This window comes from Dunckerocampus dactyliophorus, chromosome 4, assembly GCF_027744805.1.
Source record: "Dunckerocampus dactyliophorus isolate RoL2022-P2 chromosome 4, RoL_Ddac_1.1, whole genome shotgun sequence".
In the NCBI taxonomy this organism is placed as follows: Eukaryota; Metazoa; Chordata; class Actinopteri; order Syngnathiformes; family Syngnathidae; genus Dunckerocampus; species Dunckerocampus dactyliophorus.
In genome coordinates, this window is record NC_072822.1 from 15,532,342 (window position 1) to 15,549,951 (window position 17,610).

At 40.4% G+C, this 17,610-nt stretch overlaps 1 protein-coding gene across 1 annotated transcript; it reads left to right on the plus strand.

Moving 5' to 3' along the window:
- Positions 1–34: 34 nt before the first annotated feature.
- Positions 35–17,577, plus strand: tpcn1 (two pore segment channel 1). The gene is made up of 27 exons (XM_054774760.1): positions 35–280; positions 534–628; positions 4,161–4,297; positions 7,425–7,601; positions 7,700–7,813; positions 7,989–8,119; positions 8,258–8,346; positions 8,743–8,777; positions 8,892–8,950; positions 9,020–9,119; positions 10,867–10,983; positions 11,062–11,186; positions 11,276–11,324; positions 11,413–11,476; positions 11,572–11,616; positions 11,694–11,750; positions 11,819–11,872; positions 13,010–13,082; positions 13,260–13,367; positions 13,451–13,612; positions 14,049–14,164; positions 14,328–14,374; positions 14,451–14,519; positions 15,335–15,431; positions 16,166–16,305; positions 16,541–16,630; positions 16,701–17,577. The coding sequence occupies exons 2-27, from the start codon at positions 535–537 to the stop codon at positions 16,842–16,844; spliced, it is 2,493 nt and encodes an 830-aa protein (XP_054630735.1). The 5' UTR covers positions 35–280; position 534; the 3' UTR covers positions 16,845–17,577.
- The last annotated feature ends 33 nt before the right edge of the window (positions 17,578–17,610 follow it).

The following is a 17,610-nucleotide window of genomic DNA, read 5'->3' on the forward strand; positions in this document are numbered from 1 at the left end:
TTTATTTTGAAATACAACACGATACAGACTGCCGTGAATCGCTGAAAATGTCGTAAAAACAGACACTCCACCAACATCCTGACTGGGAGGCAAAGCTTGAGTTGAATAGCTTTGTAAATAACTAGTGTTGTTTAACGTAAACTTTGTATCAACAACACTCATTTTGTTTCGGAAGCGGTGAGAAGATGCGGCGATGGACACGGGCGGCTTGTGACACTGACTGACCGATTGATTCGGTGGTGACAGATGCCCCCTGCGTGCTAGGACACGGACCAAAGCTGTAAATAAGCCTTTGCCATTACCTTCACGGTCACTTTGTTTTGACCTACTGGACATTTCAATAATGCATTTCTTACTGTAATGCTTCACCACAATATTTAAAGCACTGTGCTTGTTAGCTCACAAATTAGCGTTAGCCTATGACATAATATATTCCACAAAAAATGTGCATTCATGGAGCCAACTAGTTTCGTTTATGGACTGTATTTGTTCCAGCTAATCGTGTTTTGTTACTGTTTGTTTATTTTGTTAAGAATGGAGGTTGACGACGACGACGTGCCTCTCATCCTCACCTGGGACGATGCAAACAGCGGTTTGCTCAACGAGGAGCCAGAGAGGGGAGATGAGAGTAAGTATGCATTTTTCTTATATTAACCCCGCATTCTCTATTTAAGCAGCGGCGTAACGTTATAGCCGCGCCCAAATAAATTGATTTATTTTTAATTTAATCCCGCTGCGTTGTATCGATGAAAAATATACAGTGGCAAACATGCAGCAATGTCCAAACGCTCCATACACAAATGGTCCGAAACCACAAACACCATAACACAGATGACCTGGTGAAATACTGCAATAACCTAGAAGCTGCACGATTAAAAACAAATGCAAAAGAAAAATGCTGCAAATGCAAAAAAAAAAAACAAAACAAAACACACCACCCCAAATAAACAACTGGATAAGAAATGCGCCAAGTTCACAGGAAAAAAAACCTGCAAGCTAGCCAGGCTACCAGGGGAGCCAAACATAAGGGATAATTTTATTCTGTCTATATGGCTGTATGCACTCACTGACCACATCATTAGGTACCCAATTGTGTTTAGGCTAAATTGGCCCAAAACATGAACGTGTCAAGGAATTGACATTTATAAAGACTATAATGCTCGGTTTTGATCGCCACTGTCAACAAACTGCAACATGCTGAGTTGTGGTTTTCGTTGGCTTATTTAGCTACATGAGAGGACAGCCACAATTATATAATACGCTCCTGGTGAAAGCCCAGTTGAAACATTGGAAAAATTTATATTTTGCACTGTTTGATCTTAAGGAGGTTCTGAGTAGAGCTACAAAATGCAAAAAGAAACAGGAGCAAGACAAAAACATTTTTTGAGTAAGCACTTTATTGCAAAAAAACCATTAAACTGAAATAGTGTGTTCATCTACTGAATACAAAGTTTAAGACTATAGGTAAAAAAAAAACCGAAGTGCCTGCAAAATCACACCTCACTAACACAAACAACAGCATATATGGAAATGTTTTTCATGAAAGTTGATTAAAAAGTTCATGTTAAAACATTAATGGGCAAGTTCGGACATTTAATCCAAAAATAACTCTGGCGCCCTCATTTAAACTATGCAAAGTTGTATGACGTTGCTTCTTCAAAGCATCTGAATCGATAATCATTATGAACCTGAATCGAAACCCTACAAAAGAGTGAGGTTATTCCTCTGGAAGAAGTCCTTTGTCAGGCCGGCATTATGAACTGCAGTGTTGTCCTGTTGAAAAACCCAGTCATTACTACACAGACGAGGGCCTTCAATCTGAAGGGATGCCCCCTGCAACATCTCCGCCATTTGATGCCCCTGCACAACTTGAAGCTCCATTGTTCCATTGAAGGAAAAAGTACCGTAGATCATGATGGCACCAACTCCACTGTTCCGTGTGGGGAAAATAGCTCAGGTGGGATCTCCTTATCATGTCAGTAACATTAGAAGCCATCAAGACTGTCAAGGTTACATTTTTTTCTTATCATAGAATACATTTTCTTCCACCTTTCAATGTCCCATGTTTGGTGCTCGTTTCCAAACGTGCAATTTTGTGGCGTTGAAGGTGACTATGCCTTTGAAGATGGTTTTTGTTCTTAAAACCCTTCTCTCGTAGATGGTGTCTGATGGTTATTGGACTGCACTCAGCACCAATAACAACCTTCATTTGGGCAGAGGATCATCCTGTGTCCATGATGGACAGTAAATTGGATCCTCCGGCTCAGGGCTGGTGAAACTTTTTTGGGGCTACCACTTTGCTTTTTTGTTATGAAAGTTTCAAAGAAGTTCAAAATGACTGTCCAACCTCGGCAGCAATGGCGCTCTGTGAGAGGCCTATGCAGCTCAACAATTCGACCACGTACAAAGGGAGAAAGTTTTTTTACCTTTTCCGTCAAGAGATCATGACAGTGCGAATATCTGACAGAAAAAGACTTTGAATCCACATTTTTGCCAAGATGTTGGCTTTTAAAGGCTATGGTCTTAAACTTTTGATCAGCTGATGACCAGCTTTTTTTTTTTTACTTTAATAGATGTTTACAATAAATTGCTTACTCAAAAAAGTCACACTCCCATTTTTTTTCTTTTTGCATTTTCAAGTTTTACTTACAAGTAGAACCTCCTTAAGATTCAACAGTGCAAAATGTCAATTTTTGCAATTTTTCATCAGGTCTTAAAATTTTGATCAGGAGCGTACAGTATGTCTCATGTTAATGGAACAATTTTAAATACTTGCATTCACTGTGCATCCATTGTGTTCCCTCATAAAAGTTACAAAGTGACCCATCAGAGAAAATGGTGACTCACGTTTGTGTGCGTTTCAGCAGCCTGCAGTGTGTACACGGGGTGTGTGTGTGTGTGTGTGTGCACGCACGTGAGCAGATTGTGTCTTGAAATTAACAGGAAGAGGAGAGGTTGTTTTCCAGGAGTGTCGAAAAAGAAAGAAACTTTGTTACTGAGGACTATTCCAGGGAGTTGTTTCTGGCGAGGGGGAATGTTTGGGGGTTGGAATTCTTAAAAGAAACCATAGTTGTTACAACTCAGATGACAGGTCACATGATGGGATAGATGGGTGGAGTTCAGTTTTTACTGCGTGTCCCTGACTCAGTAGATCACCACAGAACAGTGAATGTCATGACAGCAGATGTGAGAGTCTGACTATATGCTGTTTGCGCTCCAAACATGATTGTTTCATGACAAGTGATGGATTGGAATGGCTCCTGGCAGACACCATTTCTGTGGACAACAGACAGTCCTCTGCCGGAATGGAATTTGAGCTTTAAACTACAGTGTCACACAGTCACGGTGGACAGCAAACGGCTGTGACTACAATTTTTTTTTAGATTCAGTTTGTGTGCTTAGTTTTGGATCGTGCACGATGCATGGGAGTAGAAACCAGATAGACAAGTGAAGGACACTATAAGCAGGCAGCTAGAGAAGGACTCATTGAGGAAGTGTTTGTGGTCTATTTTTAAACCTGGCTGTATTATAAATCAATGCATATTTATCTAAGTTATTTGAAGAGACTGTTTTTAAACTTTATTTAACATAGTCCCTTGTCTTGCATGTTTTGTCAGTGCTGATGTCTTGACAAGATGCACGGAGTTCAAATGTCATGTGTCATTTATTTGTTTTTCTCGATTCATGAGCTCCAAATTTATATAAGTTTTGTAACGGAGGTCAGAGCAGTACTGATCATCACAAGCATTGTATTGTGTCCAGGACAATTGCACATGTTAGTGCAGTTCATATTAGTCTTCCATCTGTATCCCCACGTGTGTGGATGCCGGAAAAAGACTGGAACACAATGATTTGTGATGTGGACTCCCTCCACTGAGACAAACAAACGCGCGCACGCACACACACACACACACACACACACACACACACACACACACACACACAGCTCCAAACGTATCAATGGAGTGTTTAAACAGACACACGGCTGCATTTCGTGAAGATCAGAGATGTAATGAAAGTCCTGTAGTGATTTCCTCCTATTGCTTACAGATGCAGTTGGACTGCTATGGTACGGCCAGTCTTCTGTGAACTGTGTGTAAGAGCTATTTTAGAATTGGTGCTCTTTTTTTTTAACCTTCTGTACATGTGTTTTCTTCTAGATGGAGGTGCAGGAAATTATGACATAGTGAATAACACTGTGGTGTCAACAGCTGGGCCTCAAACCCACCGAGCGCACAGTGTGTCTTTGCGGCAAAGTTGGGAGATGAACTACCAGGAGGCTGCCATCTACCTACAGGTATTCACATGCCATAACTGTAAAGTCGGGATTGTTATATAATGATTTTATTCCACCTACCACACCTGACCTTGTGTTTTTATTGGACTGGCAGGAGGGAATAGAGTGTATTGAGCTGTAAAGCCAGCTCCCGTGGAACCTTTTGAGGTTGAGATCAATGCCTTCTGCGATGCGGTTTGAGCAGATAGCTTATAATTTAGAGTGTGGTCATGCTAGACAATCAGAGCTGTGCTTGAGTAAACTTCGCACCTCAAGTCATTAGTTGCACCACTGTGGGAAAATCACACCCAAGCATTAAGACCAATTTATTGGGTCGCTGAGTAGAGGTCTGTATTCTGAGTTCTTGGAAGACGTCTTGATGACGATTTGACATGAAAGTTTTTATATGACTTTCGATGCACTTCAGATTTACAGAAAAGCTGGAAACCCCTTTCTTCTCTGCTTCACACACAATTAGTATATTCATGTAAGATTAAAGTTAAAGCATTGGTTTCCAAATGTGTAGTATTCAGTTTTTTATTTCATTTACCAGGGTCAGTCACACTTCTGCCTTTCATAGCAGAGGGCTTCGATTCAAGCCCCAGATTTAGAAGGCACAACTTTTTCATCATGCAAGTTACAAAGTGATCTACCTCTTACTATAAAGTAGGAAAGGTATAGAAAATCTAACCAGTAAACTTTGAAACTACTGTACTAAATACTAATGATTAATATTTCATATTCAATTTCAAATTGTACAAGTAGCTAGTCAAAATAGTTAGATGTAACCCGCCTGCTTCACGCTGCCCGCTCCCGGGATCGACACAGGACCTTTTACTAACGTACTTGCATAGCCGCACAAAGCTGGCATCCGTTACATAGATATCATTCAATAATTCGCAATTCAATTTAATATGGCAATAAAGATAATTACACATAACTCTTCAATAGTTGTGTACATAACCTGCGTAGTATGTCAGTCAAAGCAGCTATGTAGTGTTCATTATACATACAGTTAATATATTACATCCAGTTAGCATTTGCTATCAAAATTACAGATATGAGAAATGAAAATGATTATGCAAAAGACAACGCAGCCAAATGCAAGCAACATATTGAAACGGTTTTCTAATGAATCATGAACAAACAAATGTGTAGAGCAAGCACATTTCTATATTAAAGTTGAGGAAGTGAAGCAGAGCCATCAAACAATTGACTTTTTTTTCTACATAGTCACTACAAGTGAATATAGGCATCTTACCGCTGAGGTACTTTATCCGTAATCTGAAGAATAAAGATGAAAGTTGCATTTCAGTGTGACCCTCATTGAGTCTACTGTTCACCACTTAATCTTTGCCACGGAGGAGCAACAGCAAATCAGGAAGGAATCTTAATGTCAGATGACTGATGTCAAATGACATCTACAAAGCGGCCTTTATGATGTGGGTAACACATGCAACTGACTCGCACTACATCGTGATCGATATAATGGGCAGCCCTGGTTTACATATTATTTGATCATTTTGAAACGGTGCAAGTGCATTTTTCATTACACATACAGTTAATCTGTTACGTCCAGTTAGCATTTGCTATCAAACGTTACAGATATGCGAGAAATGAAAATTATTATGCAAAAGACAATGCAGCCAAACGTAACATATTAAAAAGGTCTTCCCGTGAATCATGCGATCATGGTTTCACAATCAAAAGTGTAGAGAGAACACATTTCTATAGTGGAGTTGAGAAAGTGAAGCAGAGCCATCAAACAATTGACTTTTTTCTATATAATTAACCACTACAAGTGAATATAGGCATCTTACCGCTGCGTTAGTTTATCCGTAATCTGAAGAATAAAGATGAAAGTTGTGTTTCTGTGTACCTCTCATTGAGTCATCTGTTCACAACTTAATCTTTGCCACGGAGGAGCAACAGTAAATAAAGAGGGGCTCTTAATATTGGATGACTGATGTGAAATCTACAAAGCGACGTTTATGATGTGGTGTGATTGACTTGCACTACATCGCGATTGATGTAATGGACAGCCCTGGTTTACATATTATTCAATACTTTTGAAACAGTGCCGGTGCTTAAATGCCGCCCGAACCGGTACTTTTAATTTTGTGACATAATAGATGACCAAAATAGTAATTTAAATACTTCAGTAATATAAATAAAATGATAACTAAGGAATAAATGAAACATGAAACAAAACTGACAAACTATTTTAAGTATCAGTAATTGAAATTGAAAAATAATAGAAAAATGAAGTTCGTGTAACAACCGGTTGTAATGTTGATGTTGACAGTTCGCTTGTGAATGCACCTCGCTCGCTGTGAGTGTGATTGATGGATAATGAAGTGTTGTGTTGCTGTTGTGGAGAGTGACGGACAAATGTCTGCACGGTGTTGGAATTGAGCACTGATGTTGTTGTGTTAAGATTAAGCTGAAATGAGACACCAATAGCTACTGTTGAAGATGAAATTTCATCTCCACTTACGTGTTCGTTAATCTCCAATTATGAGAAGGAAAGGAAGATTCACACTCCAATTGAAGATTTACAGAACTTATTGAAAATAATTCAGACAGAATAATTTCACATTCTTCGGATATCCGGGCTAACTGTCTCTCCTCATATCCGCCTGCGGCTTCCTGACCAGAAGGAGAGAGAGTCTGCTTTGATCGTTAGTCCCCTCTGCCTTTTTGTAATTGTTTTCCTCACATCATCGGCACCACGATAGCCCACGTTATCTTATCCCTCGAATTCTTTGATGATATGTGTGTGATGACGACAGTTTACAATTGCGTCTCAGCTGACGTGGTAGGACTCTCATCAGCACCTTTTTCTGTACAAAATAGCCCTTGCCCTCCCAGCATAGTACATCCTATCTGACTGCTGATTATGTGAATGCACTTTATCTTTATGTGTTTCTAGAACCTACTTAAATGTTCTTCCATTTAGTTAACAAATTAGTAAAACAATATTTCTATGGTCTGCTTGTCAAATAAGTATCAGCTAACAAGTTAATAATACAATATTATCCTACACTACTTAAGTTTTTTGGGTTTAGTTACTACCGTGTATGTCGTCACCGGTTTTGGTACGCATCCCTAATGATGTGTCCCTTTTATATCTTCATTTCAAATCCAGGAAGGAGAAAACAATGACAAGTTCTTCACCCACCCTCGAAACCCCAAGGCGCTTGCAGCCTACCTCTTTGCACATAACCACATCTTCTACATGATGGAGCTACTTACAGGCCTCCTGCTCATGGCACTGTCACTGTGTGAAGCTCCTGCGGTGCCGACGCTGCGACTGGACGTCTATGTGAGTGAAGATGAGCATGTGTCAATGCAAGGGCAACATGTTCACAGGCACAATTACCTGAGCTAGGTATTTTAAAGAACTGATTTGATCCCTGTTAGATTCATGCCACGCTGGAGCTCTTAGCCTTGGTTATGGTGGCATTTGAGCTGTGCATGAAACTTCGCTGGCTGGGATTCCACACCTTCATACGACACAAGAGGACAATGGTGAAGGTAACTGAGTGCATAACATTTTTGGTGGTGCTTTTATTTCATTGTCAGAGGTCAGCCCGAGTGCTTTGCAGTCTTAAGATCTTCAGTCTGCCTCTTCTCTGCTAGACTGCTGTTAACATATACACTGTAAATACTGTAGCTTCAAGTTGTACCTGTGTTCCTCATTTTTTGCCAGACATGTGTGTTGCTGCTGCAGTTTGTGGAGGCCATAGTGGTTCTGGTCAGACAGACATCTCACATGCGAGTGACCCGAGCCCTCAGACCAATATTCCTAGTGGACTGTAGATACTGTGGCGCTGTGCGCAGGTACACCACATGGTGAAGAAGCCTGGTCTTTCAATGCTACTATACCACCAGTGGGAGTCGGTGTTTTCATGTTTTTATATTCACACAGTTGAACTATCTTTTCACCAATGGTCGCTAACCTCTCGAATATCCATTCAGAAATTTGCGTCAGATTTTCCAGTCCCTCCCGCCATTCATTGACATCCTCCTCCTGCTGCTCTTCTTCATGGTCATATTTGCTATTTTAGGTGAGCATATTTAGAAAAGTGCATTTTACACAGCACCAAAACACACAAGAATCCAACATTGTACTGTATTTAATGTGATACAGTCTTGTCTCTCTCTTTTTCATTTTTTTTATACAATTCAATGTAATGTAAGTGAAAATATAATAAAGAAATAATGATTTAGTTACATTGAAAACCACAAATAATGACTGCATTATAAAATTAATAATAAAGTAGAATAATATAACATGTCTGTATTCTGTATGAGCGTGAACCATGGTTTTAGTAAAAGCTAAATGAGAAATAATATGGTTTTATTCCAAAAAGCGTTATGAACCTTGTTTAATGCCACTGCTGTTTGATCATACATATCTTGGATTCCGTTTTTGACAGCAATGTTATTTTTTTTCAACCCAGGTTTCTGCCTCTTTTCTACAAACACTGCAGATCCAGTAAGTTGTGTTTTCTTTTTGTCATTCTTAGTCTAGGATTAGTCTAGAAATTCTTCTTCCCCTCTGTTGTGACCACGTTTCCTGAGTGTGTGTGTATCTCTGTCTTCACTGCAGTACTTCAACACTCTGGAGAACAGCATGGTCAGTCTGTTTGTGCTGCTCACCACGGCCAAGTAAGCACAGCACCATCATCTTAGCATGCGTGACACACAATAAACGTGACTTTTTTTCTGTTCTTGTAGTTTCCCTGATGTGATGATGCCAGCGTACTCCAAGAGCAGCTGGTCCTGTGTGTTTTTCATCGTGTACCTCTCCATTGAGCTTTACTTCATCATGAACTTGGTACAGCCCTATTTAAGTTGTAGAGGAACATGTAAATGAGGCATAATAAAAAAAAACAAAAAGTAAATTATTCTAGTGTACATTCCTGCTATACGCTGGGCTTACATTCCGAGACCAACCGTGAATAATAGTAATAATAGTAGAAAAATAATAATTTGATATAATATACAGTTGTCCCTCGTTTATTTTATAAGTGACTCTTGTTAAAATACTTTAGCATGTGGATATTTCTGTCGTCTTATGACATCCACCAAGGCTGATCTACGTAAAACTTACGCATGGCACGTAGCTAAGACCTACACGTCATAAACACATACATACATACACATACAGTTCAGTTATATTTCAGTGTAAACAACCATAAGCAGAATGCCATGATGGATTAATTCAGAGGATTCGGATAGTTTTTTTTTTGTTTTTTGTTTTTTTTCTAAACGGGGAAATACCATCCATCCAAACATATCTTCCTAGCAAATGATTTTGTGTGTATTTTCTTCAGTGGCGAAAAAAAATGTAAAATTTATGGAACAAAGAAAAGAGGGCTTATAATTCACTTGCACCATGAATATGATAGAAGAAGAAAAAGATTGATTATGTCGCAATTTCTATCTAGCTTAATAATGTTTTGGTGAGTGGAGGGGTGACGTACATTGGTTGCTGCCGTAAAGTAGATAGACGGGTGATGTAAATTACCTATGCCTAACATGTCACTGCCGAAAAATAGACCGACCGTATGTAGACGTGTTGTACACATGTGTAGAACCCAGTTGAACCGATTGCGTTCCGGGTATGTATTGCGTAGTGACAGTGGCCATTGTCACATCAGTGTCACATTACTGACACCTCGGGACCAGTGTAGAATACTGCCGCTGTTTGTGGTTAAGGAGAGAATCACGATGCACTTCCATTGCTTTATTAACAAGCAGGGAACCCAAGCAGTGAGCATTCACACAGGAGCTGCTGTCGGCCACTCCCTACACTGCTAACCTGCTGCTAGCACTCAGCTACAGTCAACGCTAGCAAGCTGACGTCACACACGTCACTTCCCGGGCCCCACTTCTTAAAAGCACACAACATGTCACAGATACTGTATTACACTTCATATCACGTCTTCTGAACGCCTTATATTTGTATTTCCGTTCATTTAGCCATTTTTTATGCTTGAAAATGCTTAATTTAGTCCAGGAGTACGTACAATTTGCTTAAATATGCTTTAAAAAAAAATGTATTGTATTGAACTACGAAACAACGATCATTTATTAATTCATTCATTTTGAAAAAACGCTATAGAGGGAGGGAGCGATGTTCGAACCGCGACGTAGCGAGGGACAACTGTACTAGTATGTTCCAGGGTCAAAGTGTTCCTACCATAAAGCCGCTATCGTTTCAACATTCTTAACAACCATACAAGTTAAAAATAAGCTAACTACTCAGGTATATTTTAGAATTTCTAGTGTATTCAGGACAAACAGTGGCAGAGGTATTTGGAGTAAAAGGTCAAATCAGTGCATAATACATTTTACAGCTCTATCAGTAATCATTTTCAAGTGATTATTGTTTTCAGTCAAAAAGATCTTGAAAAATAACTGATCATGAGGTTGACTATCAGATCATGAGGCACTTTCCTTGTCTAGGTGCAGTTTTCAACCTTATCTAGTCATTTTGTTGCCTCCGAACCAGTCAGATTTTTGAGCAACTTTATGATTGTCACTCACTAATCCAACTTCCTCTCTCCCCTCACCTCCAGCTCCTAGCAGTAGTGTTTGACACCTTTAATGACGTGGAAAAGATGAAGTTTAAGTCTCTGTTGCTCCACAAACGCTCCGCTATTGACCACGCCTTTCAGCTGTTAGTCAGCCGCCAGGTATGTGCTCCATGCGCTGCTCTAAATTTGAAGGCGTCATCACATGCATTTTAACGTGTGTCTGCAATTTCCCTTCAGAGGCCAATGGGTGTCTCGTTGAAACAATTTGATGGCCTGATGCGTTTTTACAGACCACGGATGTCTGCAAGGGACCGCTTCCTCACCTATAAAGCTCTGAACACGAATGGAGCGCCCATGCTTAGGTGACTACTTCCAGCGCCACAGTCAAATTTGAACTTTGCCTTGCTACTGAAAATCAAATGCAGCTCCTTTAATGTGTGCTCTACTGTAGTCTGCAGGAATTTTACAAGTTCTACGAGGTAACTGGCCTTAAATGGAAGGTAACGAGCCCGCATGCAATAGACATGCCAAACTATTGTCGGTCCTTTTGTTCATTTAAACATGCCTTATGTGTGTTATGTTGTGCAGGCCCGGCGCAGTGGGGAATATTGGTTTGATGACCTGCCACACACAGCCTACCTTATTTTCAAAGGCAGGTTCTCCCTGTGTTTTTTCTTTTGCTACAACATCTGTTCCTCAATTGACTATCGTGGTTTCATCTTCTACTTTTAACTTCTGCTTTCACAGGCATCAACCTACTAGTGAGGTCTAAGGCCTTTCAGTACACCATGTGTAAGTGTAATGAGTAATACCCTTACCGTTGAAATTTATATTGCACATGTGACTAACTATTTTCCTATACCCTACAGATGCGGTTGTGGCCATCAATGGCGTGTGGATCCTCGTGGAGACGTATACCCTGCACAGTAAGACATTTCTCCTGTGATGCCAAAGAAAAAAAAGGGAGAATATATTCTCTTTTCTACTCTTGCAGGTGGATTCTCCTGGTCTAGGCTGGTTCCCTGGAGTTACATTGTCTTCCTTACTAGTGAGTAGTCATACACACTCATTGAAGTACCACGTCAGAAAACTACTGTGGTACATACAGTCAAAGCCTTCTGATTGAGTACTGAAATACCAGTACAACATACAGTACTGTCTTTCATTATATTTAAGTATAACTTTTTGAGTGTTGTCACTACCTCTCTTTGCTGATTGGCTGGGAGAAAAGTACTGCTGTATAGGTTTAGGTATCCGTCTCAACTTCAGTGTGTAGCCCTTATATAGGGCAAAGAACCATATTTGATTGAGATGAAATGGATGCCACACACCTCACTGTAAGTACAAGGAAAGATGCTAATAACAATGTTCCCACCCTCACCTACATACAAGCGGCAGAAAGGAGTTTCCTCCATAAGGTGACTGGAGTCACTCTGAGAGATAGGGTGAGGTGCTCAGAGTAGAGCCACTGCTCCTTCACATCAAGAGGAGACAGTTGAGGCGGCTCAGGCATCTAGTCCGGATGCCTGCTGGACGACTCCCTGGTGAGGTGTTCCGGTGATGCCCAACCGGGAGAAGGCCCTAGGGCAGACCCAGGACACGCTGGAACGGATTATGTCTCACAGCTAGCCTGGGAACACCTTGGTGTCCTCCCAGTGGAACTAGAAGAGGTGGCTGGAAACCGGAAAGTGTGGACCTCCCTACTGAGACTGCTGCTCCCGCGACCCAGACCCGGATAAGCGGAGGAAAATGGATGGATGCATAATAAAAATGAAAAATGTGTAATTAAATATGTGCCCCAGCTCTCTTGCCCAAAGTCAGCTGGTATAGGCTCAGGCTTCCTGTGACCCTGACCAGAATAAGCAGCATCATTAAAATGGATGAATAATTAAATAACCTGGGTATAAAATGTTGATTTTCCAAAAAATACCTTTTTATAAAATGGTTCGTAGCCAAATATGGTTCTTGCCCATACACTATCTACATATTCAAAACTCAATTAATGATAAAAAACAGATACAGAAGTAGATAGTGGTGTGAATCATACACTGTCGTTTCATAGTCAAGTGATTTCTATTGAATCTGTCATCCATTTTGGGAATTGATCCTTTTTCTGGAAAGTCACATTTGTTGTTTAGGATTTGTTTGCACTAACCTGTTCTAATTCTGTCGATTCCGCTTTCAGTTTATGGTGTTGAGGTGCTGTTGAAGTTATCCGGTTTGGGACCATTGGCTTATTTCAGCTCTGGATGGAATCTGTGAGTATAAACTGTGTAAAAAGCCAAGTATTACATAAAGTATCAAAGATGAGACTGAAACTTAAAAGGGGAGTGTGAATGTTTTCAGATGTCAGTTATATTGTGTTGGCTCTTGGGTAAAAAGACGTTTAAACAAAATGCTTAGTGTCCCATGTTGTTCTCTTCTGTCCGATCCAGGTTTGACTTCTCAGTCACGGTGTTCGCCTTTTTGGGGCTAATTGCATTGGCCTTTGATATGAGGCCTTTCTACTTTATCGTCGTCCTCCGACCACTTCAGCTGCTCCGGTGCACCTTTATGTCTATTTCCGACGTAAGAGATCAAGACTTTTTGTTTGTGTGACTCATTTTTCTTTCAAACGTTGTTGCAGGTTGTTTAAGATCAAGCAGAGGTATCGCAACGTGTTGGACACCATGTTTGAGCTCCTCCCCAGGATGGCAAGTCTGGGGTTAACCGTGATCATCTTCTACTACTCCTTTGCTATTGTGGGCATGGAGTTCTTTGCTGATGTTGTTTACCCCAACTGCTGCAAGTGAGTCCCTGAAATGACACCCTCCATGACAGCTATTGTAGTCCACGTTCTGTGCATCACAACAGCTCTCAGGGGATTTTTGCTTCATAGGGTAAGGAAGAACCCTTATTTTATGAGTTTGTTTTTGTTCAAAGCTTAACTAGCCTCTGCCAAAATTAATTATTCTTGAAAATGTTGTCCATCACAGGGTCCTATGCGACTTAAATTATCCGTCTTAGTCAGAGCAAGAGCCTGACTTGAGGTAGCTGGGTGAGAGATCATATTCGTGCTGTATTTTTTTCAAGTATTAGCGCTGATCTATGATTGTTTGTTGGGGACGGTCATCTAGGTGTGACATCAGCTGGCTGTGATGTGCATTACTTGAGTTAAATGTGGTGGTCAGCATTGTAATTGTATTGCGGCACCGCCCTTACACATGCAGTCTGTTTATTCTTAGCACCAGCACGGTGGCCGACTCCTACAGGCAGATCAACGTCACCTTTGGCAACAAAACGGTGTTGGAAGAAGGCTACTACTATCTCAACAACTTCAACAACATTCTCAGGAGCTTTGGTAACAATGTGTAGATTTTTAACAATATGACTGCAATGTAGCGAGGGATTGTGTTGACTGTGTTGTTAAAACAACAAATGTAACTGTGGCTTTTACACAGTAGTGTACATCGACGCTTTCTTTTGCTGTGTAAATTAAATGTGATTGTCTTCTTTTCCTTCAGTGACTCTTTTTGAGCTGACTGTGGTCAACAACTGGTACATCACAATGGTGAGATGATGACATACTGGAACGTACGCTCATTCCCTGCATGCATATCGCTGCTTGATCCTTCTGCTGTCCGTAGGAAGGAGTGACCTCCATGACCAGCCACTGGAGTCGCCTCTACTTCATGACCTTCTACATCGTCACCATGGTGAGCTGCGTTGCGCTAGAACAGTGGGTACTTTTCACAGTGGTGTACCCCTTCAGACATTAGACCTGAAGCCACTTAAAAAAACAAATCTTTTTATCGTAATTAATTCATATTGAACATAATTCACTGGTTAATAATAATAATATAGTAATTCCGGGTCAATAATGTGTATTTTGCATGGTCACATTTATATAAAGTTTCACATGAGCACTGATAAACAGATAAGTAATCATCCTACATATCTTTTATCCCAGTCTGATGCTGGCATCCTTCCGTTTGAACGTGTTGAAGTTGAGCTTTGCTTTTTTTGCACACTCACAATGGCGATGGTTTAAGTCTGCATATGAGTTTAATACCAAATTGAAGGGGAAAGTTTAACGATCATCAGCAGTATCCGAAGTACAAAAATACATACAACCAACGATAACGATAAAGTCTCATTTTGATTGAAAGCCCTACACAGTGACAGGTTTCCACTGCTGCGTCATGCGGGGATTGGAACACTAATATAGATGAAATCTTAAAGATTAAACACGCTGAATGCACAAAATAATCAAATGTACTTATTTGTTCATGTGATGCACACAGAGCAATGAACAACTTAATGCGCTGTCTCCTTTCTGCTCTGTTCTTGCCGTGAGGCATTCAGGCGCACTCGTAATTGTGAGTTTTAAGCGCGAATTGTTTTTCTTTCCCCCCCCATGTACCCTCAATGACAATTGGTGTACCGCACTTTGGGAACCTAGGCGGTAGATGAAGCGCTGCATTCTTTCACTCTTTATTTTAATATAGCGCGTCCTTTATGCCCACTCCAGGTGGTCATGACCATCATTGTGGCATTCATCCTGGACGCCTTCGTGTTCCGCATGAACTACAGCCGCAAGAACCGGGAAACACGGGAGAACCCAGAAGGTGGGACTGAGTTTGTGTTGGTGTGTTGAGTCATAATGTGTGCAGTCAGTCTGCATTTTCTGTTCTTTATTTGCTGTATTCGATCTGAAAATTAGTTTGGATTCATACACTATATGGACTACATATTGTCACACACCGCTTAATCATTGAAATGTTGGGTTATACCCCTTAATCTTCATCAAACATAGACATTTGTATGCTTTGAACTTTGTGGGAACAGCCTTTTCTGTTCTCAGTGTACAAAGCAATGTCCATGGTTGGTCCGCAAATGGCGAAAAACCATGGCTAAGGGACGTACCCATAGAAAGTCCTAAAAATACCAATTTCCTCTAAACCCTATAAAATGCCTCTCACGGGTAATTAAAGACATTTTAAATTCCGTTTTACACATTAAGAAACAGCTACATGCATCCAGTATACATTTTCGTATTGTACTTGGAAATGTTGAGCAAATTAACTTGTGAGACAGCTCCCTCTGCTGGAGTCATAGTTGCAGCATTAGTTTTTCCCCTGCAGCTAGCGCCACCAAACCCAATCAAACTATCTCAGCTGCTATAGAAAAAAAAAATGATTTACAATTTAAAGCAGATAAAAGACAACAAGCAGGGATCTTCTGTATTTATGATCCGTCGTCACTTCCCGTATCTGTAATAGCCAGGTTTCCCAATACTTTGACCATTTAGTGGTGTGCACAATGTCGACAGTTGAGTCATGTATTTCTCTCTGCTCTCTAGATGAGAATGGAATTGTATTTGAGGTAGAAGTGGGCCGAGGAGAAGCTCTTTCCACTTTGGACTTGTACAAACAGATGTGTCCAGCACACTCATCCCTCAGCTCCCTGCAGGGAGTCATACAAACCATGGACCGTAGCGGGGTAAGAACAAAAGCATTACCACACTAGCGATGCACATTTGACCACATTTCGTATATCAGCTATGGAGAAAATGAGCGATCATTGATTGAATACAGGCTTAAGGGGATGGGAGAGTGAGTTGTCTGAATCAAAAGCACCCGAATTGCTTTGAGACACAATTAATCAACACAATCAACAGAATTCTGAATGAATCCAATATGATTTCTTTTTAAATGATCACTCCTCCCTACTTTAGAGTGAAGAGCCCTCGTCACTGTTGTACCAAGGGAGGAGGTCCAGGACAAAGTGTGACCTCAGCATGAAAATGTATGCAGAGGAGATGCAGGTAAAACAAAGTTATCTTAGCTTGCGTTGACTGTGTATTATTATAATGACACTTCATCTTCCTCCTCCAGGAGTGGTATGCAGAATATTCAAGGGAAAACCTTCCTCAGCCAGACCAAAGCCAGGAACACGACTTGGACAGTCCTACCTCCAATCCACCTTTTGTCCCTGCACCTCAGCTAATCTCACAAACTGGGCGTTATAGTATTAACTAATGCAGCAACACACTCCAGGACTTCTAATTTCACCCCAACGCCCCACTGTAGGGAAACTGGTCTGGTGTTTTTTGGGCCGATGTGAGATGACATGGTGGCCTTTCTCAGGACTCAAAGACAGACAAGTGGTACATTTGCCTTCTGTTGGCCTTTTCAGAGACGATGGCTCCAGCATGAAATGTACTGAGGGCGCCTTTTAACACTAATACTACACCATGTACAGTACGTACAGTATATGAGGCTGCAGGCCTTTTGTACAAACCCTAATTTTAAAAACGTCTAACCATTTCTTCAACCTGCTGTGTATATACAATTGAAATGTTCTCTAGCAATATTAATGTCATCGTTTAATGCAGTAATACCCTTAGGGGTCAAAGGTTACATAAATGTATTATTGCTGAATTCCTTTTTAGACAGCAAGTGCAAAGGCTTTTGTATATTTACTAAAAATAAATGAAAATGAATTTGTCTATCTTTGTACTGTATTAAATTATATTTCTGTGTAACTCGGCGCCTTCAATTTAGTGAGCATTTGTTAATAATGTATTTAAACCTGATTCCCTAGTTAAGTGGTTCTTCTGATCAGTATTAACAAAAAGAATCACAACCAAGTCCAAGTATGAACACACACTCCTTTTCAGCTCCAATCCCAAATAAGTCTACTTTTGTATTACTACTGCTTCTGTGCTGTACTTGATTTCGTAAAGGGATTTTAATAAACCTTTTAAACATACGGTATTTGCATGTTTAATTTAAAAAGAAAAAG